This window comes from Clinocottus analis, unplaced genomic scaffold, assembly GCF_023055335.1.
Source record: "Clinocottus analis isolate CAN_PGR_092001 unplaced genomic scaffold, fCliAna1.0.p SCAF_19, whole genome shotgun sequence".
In the NCBI taxonomy this organism is placed as follows: Eukaryota; Metazoa; Chordata; class Actinopteri; order Perciformes; family Cottidae; genus Clinocottus; species Clinocottus analis.
The window spans coordinates 721,501-727,500 of record NW_027175920.1 but is presented as its reverse complement, the minus strand read 5'-3'; the positions used below and the strand labels follow the sequence as shown (position 1 = coordinate 727,500).

At 46.3% G+C, this 6,000-nt stretch overlaps 1 protein-coding gene across 3 annotated transcripts in view; it reads right to left on the bottom strand.

The window, feature by feature from the left end:
- Positions 1 to 5,091, bottom strand: part of myo1d (myosin 1D) — a 51,386-nt gene extending 46,295 nt beyond the window's left edge. For all 3 annotated transcript variants that reach the window (XR_011077822.1, XR_011077823.1, XM_068582619.1), the window contains exon 1: positions 4,558 to 5,091. Coding sequence is in view for 1 of the 3 variants with exons in the window: in XM_068582619.1 (XP_068438720.1) it covers positions 4,558 to 4,652 (95 nt within the window). In the remaining 2 variants the exon portion in view is untranslated. The remainder of the gene's footprint in view (positions 1 to 4,557) is intronic.
- Positions 5,092 to 6,000: the final 909 nt, after the last annotated feature.

The window sequence follows — 6,000 nt, the reverse complement described above, 5'->3', positions numbered from 1 at the left end:
GTCACCAGGAAGCAACCAAATCAAAGCTTTACTCTCATTTAAGATAGATAGATAGATAGATAGATAGATAGATAGATAGATAGATAGATAGATAGATAGATAGATAGATAGATAGATAGATAGATAGATAGATAAGTGACAGCGGAGTTAACGAGATCTCCGCAGACTTTGACAGCGATAACCGCTAACGTGTGAAAGCTAACCGCTTAGCCGCGAAAGTGTGTTTTTAAGATGTTGGAACTTCCTGTATTGCTGCTCATGAAATACTTTCTTTACATGCAACACTCACAATCTTTTCTTAATGAATTGTAGGAGGGGAAGCAGCGTCTGTAAGAGTGCGAGTATCAATGCTAAATGCTAACGATAGCCCTCATAACGAGCATCTCAGGATCACCTGTCGCCGTCGCTGAAAAGAAAAACGACCTGTTTCGCGATCCGTATCTCACGGTGAGGGCGTACAAAGTGTGACCTTTGACCTCGAGTTTCTTTCTCTCCACCTCTACCTGAGAGCCGCGTGGGTACTTTGACCCCTCAGGTTGCTCTTCAGGAGAAAAGAGTCGGGCTGTGCCCTTCTTCTGCACCGCAGAACAGGAGAACCATTGTTCCTCAAGAGCAATTTCACGATCAAATGCAGGAAAAAAAACAAGAAAAAAGCGACAACTTTCACTACAAAACGCTCAGGATGAGAGTTAAGCGACCCTTTCTTCATGCACCTCGGCTTTACAGCCTCCACGATCCTCATGTCTCAAGGACTCGTGCACGCTGTGCTCTGCACGTGGGATCCCCAACTCGGCAATGAAGAGGAGCTGCAGGAAGCAATGAAACGTGAGGAGCAAAGGCGAAGGGGAAATGCCAGCTTTCCTGCCTCGCCGGGCCTGCTCCGTATTATTGGAGACTTCCTGTTCAAAGTCCTCTTTAACTCCCCCCTCCCTCATGGGCGGGTTCAAAGGTCAAATCACTCGGAGAGGTTCATGCATTTACATTCATCCAGTGAACTTGAATGCTTATCTTTTTCTGGCCTACAGCTGAAACTCTTTGCAGCAGGTTGGGGGCGAATGCCACATCTGGGCTGTGAGCTGCTGCTGACTCAAGAATTGTGCACATATTTTGTGTTTTTGCCGCGGGGATGCAAAACCCCACCCGTCACGCACTCCGTCCACAACACGATTTAAACAAACACCCCCGTCCCGCCGAGCTCGGAAAGACGAGTTGTTTTTAAATCCAGAATATCAGACACTCGTTTGGTGGAAGAATTGAAGAAGTCATTATGTAATTATTTGGGAAACGCATGGCAGGAATGTTGTTCACCCCCCTCCCCTCTGGAGTCCAAGGGGACGGCCTTATAAAGACATTGGGCTGCCCGGCACACAGACCGTGAAGCTCCCGGGACCGGCAGACCTGCGGTCCACAGAGAGCCCTCGCTTCCTGCAGACCTCATTTTGCCTTTCGCCGTCCTGCTGCAGCGCATCGCCGTCGTGAATTGCATTTATTTTGACACATGAAATGTTCATTTTGCAGCTTCGTGCGACTTGTTAGCGTCCCAGCTCCCCGTGTGCATTCATTCAAAATCAAGCGAGACTGGTCGATCCAGGGATAATTCCCACAGAAGCTGCAGGAATGTGGCTTGAACTTTTATCCTTCCGCACATCTCGAGGACGAAAAGAGAGAGCGGGGGCATCTTGCTGGGCCTCTATTTAAGGACTGGGAGGCCACGCAGCGCTAACCTCAAAGTCAGAGCAAAAGTAAATGTCAAGGGAGGAGAGGGAGGGAAAGAGAGAGCGCTGCCACTTCTGCCAACTACCACAACTCAACGTGGCAAGCTCTTAATGGCACGAGTGGAAATGCAGCCGGTTGCTCGTTAAACTCGTCTAATAGCGTCGTCTATGAGTCACCAGGCCGATCCGCGGCGACGACGCACACGCCAAAGTTGCTCCGTTTCCTCGTCCAGAACTTGTAAATAAAACTAAAAAAAAAAAAGGAAGTATTTTTAGAGCCGAGCTTTTCAGCGTGCAGCCGGCCTGTGAGGCGTAATGAAACACACCCGGCAGAGAGGAGATGACCCGTTAGAAGCTTCTGGATCTGGTTCGCCTCCCACAATCAGGCAAAGCACACACACGCCCTCGGCCTCGAAGGGGAAAAGGGAGCAAGAAAAGAAAAAGGAAAGGAAGCGCTGCTGACCGGTCACACCCTCCACAAATAACAATCTGCACACGCCACCTCCGGGACGCCGAGCTGGAGGGAAAACAAACAGGAGGAGGAGGGCGGCCGCCGTCCGGCCGCTCGCAGCTCCTCCTGCAAGAGCTTCTGTTGCACCACCGACACTCATCTTCATCTTCATCTTCATCCAGAGGTTCGGACGCAAACCTTTAGGAAGCCTTTGAGTCTCTTCTATGAAGATGTGTGTTCTGCTTCACATTTCTGTGGTGAAATACACGAATGAAGACGTTCAGAGATCGCCAAAGAATGATTATTCTTATCGATGAATTGTTGTTGAGAAAACATCAGAAATATTTGAAAAATTGCTTTTTTACTGTTCATTCGAGGCTTTTTTAGCCCAATAAACTCTAAAATGATATTTAAGTTACTGTTGTGTAATGAAAGGTAAAGCAACATTCTCCCATTTAGGAAGATGAAAACATACAAAGTTTGACATCTTTAGACTCTCATTGATCGTGAAACACACAAAAAAATCCCAGAGAAAAAACAAATAGTTAGAATTCAAACTTCTTCTAATAGCTTTTCCTGTATTAAAGGAAACAAACCGTTCTGTCCGGACATTTTAACCTTTTTAAACAAAACCTCAAACTGTTTGTCTTCATGTAAAAGGAAATAAATAACCTGGTGGTAGAAAAGGAAGCAGACATTTGGGCGTGGAGGACGTTCCCTCCTGATAGCATGCAGCGTCCTGCAGCTCGCTCTAGTTGGAAGGGGAAAAGGGAAAAGAGGCGTCCTTCAAAACCCTCCAAATATTTATCCCACAGGTCACCGCCGCGTCTGGATTACTGTCGAAACCTCTGTGCTTCAACCGAGCGACGAGGAGAGGAAGGTTTCATGAACCGTGTCATGAAACAGAGCTCGGTTCTGCAGAGCTGCAGAACCGACGAATGAGTACCAAGAAAAAACTATACGGAGAATCTGAAAGTAGAGAATAGCATCAGATTATCAGACCTTCAGATTATCAGACCTTCATGTGCAGTTTCCTGCATGATGGTTACAAAAAAAAAAAAAAAAAGGTTACAGAAAGGGCCTGATACATCCATCTGGATCAATATGATGAATCAATATCATCGCTGCAAAGCGACGACATGGACACACATCGTCATGAAGATACGGCAACAAAACTTTTGAATTTGTATTTTTCTTCTGCTGCTGCTTTTATTTAATATCTTGTTATCGGTTACTGTGAATCAATAACATCTCATCCATTAGATTATTAATGAAGCATGACTGTAACCCAGAAAAGTAAAGTAAATAATTCATTCAATAGTACATCTTCACAGCCTTTTTGTTCAGGCTGTGGATACAGAGCTCTCACAGTGGAAAACATTCAAATTAAAAACAACCGTTCCAGAATATTTAAACCTTAAGTCTCAAACAGATGGGACCAGAGTCCCACAAAGCAAAACCAGCTCGGCTGCTAACAAGAAAACACACATGAAGGGACATATTGGTGCTTTCTGTGCAAACAACTCCTCAAATGCTGCTTTGATGGGACCATTTCAGACCATTTTCCCTGTCAAACTTGGACAATATCTCGCTTTTAAACGTGATAATATGAAAGCAGAACGTGTTTAAAGTCAGATCAGCTGTTCCATCATCAAGCTGTCAAAGACCCACTACAGTGTGCAAGAGTCTCCTGCAGCAGACACACACACACACACACACTTTTTTTTAATATATGTATGCATTCCAGAAGTCAGGTGAGGACAACTTGAGAGGAATTCAACAGAAAACAAAACACAAAAAGCTTGTTGATAGAAACCGGCCTGCACGAGGACCGGCCTGCAGAACACTCTGCATGTGTGTGCGTGTGTGTCTGTGTGTGTCTGTGTGTGTGCACGTGTGCGCGTGCATGCTGGGGTGGAGTCAGCATGTTTCCAAACAGAATTACCGGTTGGATCGAAAGCAGAGCTCAGATGAATGCAGTGGCATCGCTCCAGCGGCTGTACGACAAGAGCGGTGGTTGCAGGTGCAGACGATGCCAAGAGCAACACACACAGACACACACACACACACACACACACACACACACGTACAAGAAATGACGTCACTTCACGTCACGTCGTTCTGCAGGTTGAGCTCATTTGAGCGTCGTGTAGCACCTGTTGTTGCGACGAGGACGAAGTGATGCGAGAAAAAAAGACACAACGTGTGTCCTCAGGCGTGAGTAAGTGTGTGTGTTTTCTCTCCTGGGCATGCGTGGAACTTTCCACACACACACACACACACACACACACACACACACACACACACACACACACACACACACACACACACACATACACACACACACACACACACACACACACACACACACAAAGGTGAATGCCCGCTTACCTGAGTTTTAGGTTCGCCATGAACTCCTCCAGAGACACGTTGTCCAGAAGCACAAAATCCGCTTTCCCATACTCCAGGCTCTCGTGCTCGGCCATGCTGATACCTGTTGTTGTTGTTGTTGTTGTTGTTGATGCTTTTTTTGGTTGTTTTTCAGCTCGTGGAAAAAGAAAAGAAAAAGAAAGTTTTAACAAGTTGCTCAGAAGTGCCGACAAAAGCTGCGCGTTGGCGGAGTCCCCTGAACGCAACACGTAATTTCACTCATGTTTGATTAAGCTCGAAACACACACAAAAAAAGTATTTATATAAATATATAAACTACTATGGCTTAAAAAAAAACAAGTGAAACAATTAGTTTCCCCTCTGACAAGTCCGCCTTTCCTCTTGTGGAGTATCCCAGAGGATCCTCATGACAAAGTTTCCTCTTTTACGCCGAAAAAAAAACGCAACCTTCCCGTTACACGGTGCGCGAGCTCCGACCGTTTTCCTGGAGTTTCTCTCTCCTGTCGTCGACACGTCCACCAATCAGATTGGAGCCGCCTCTTCTTGGCCCCGCCCCCTCCTCGCACACATACACACGCATGCCCGCCCGCCCCGCTGTGGTGAGAGGTGCTGGTTTTACTGGTCAAAGATGTCTCGCGGCTCCTGGTACATTTTTCCGCGGTGACGCGGCTTCGTCTAAGTTGTAAACCAGTCGCGAGAGGAAACGTAATGGCGGTGCTCCTCTGCTGCCCTACAAGGACAAAGTGCAGCTTCATCAGGTTGTTTTTTTGTGTGTCTCTCAATGGGATGTTGGAACGCGCGCGCGCGCGTGCCCGCTGACTTTGATCAGTTATCGATCGGCCCCGTCGGTCTCTGAGGCGGTTTTCCTTTGATGTGCGGCGGAGACTCCTGTGTGGAAAAGATCCCGCGAGATGAACAGCAGCGAGATTACACGGTGTGAGGGCGCCACCTGGTGGCTCACACGGGAAAGCACCTGGAGGGAGGGAGGGAGGGAGGGAGAAAGAGAGGGAGGGAGAAAGAGAGGGAGGGAGAAAGAGAGGGAGGGATAATTATATAGACGCATGGATGGATATGATGGATAAATTGGAGGTATATGGATAGATAATTAGATAGATGAATGAATATATATATATATATATATATATATATATAGAGAGAGAGAGAGAGAGAGAGAGAGAGAGAGAGAGAGAGAGAGAGAGAGAGAGAGAGAGAGAGAGAGAGAGAGAGAGATGGATAGATAGATAATTATATAGATGGATGGATGGATGATAAAATTGGAGGTATATGGATATATATATATAGAGAGAGAGAGAGAGAGAATGATAGATAGAGAGATAGATGGATGGATAGAGAGATAGATAGATAGATGGACAGATGATAGTCTTCTTTTTTCCTTTTTAATCGATCAGCAACACGTCTGACTAATCAATACTATATGAATGA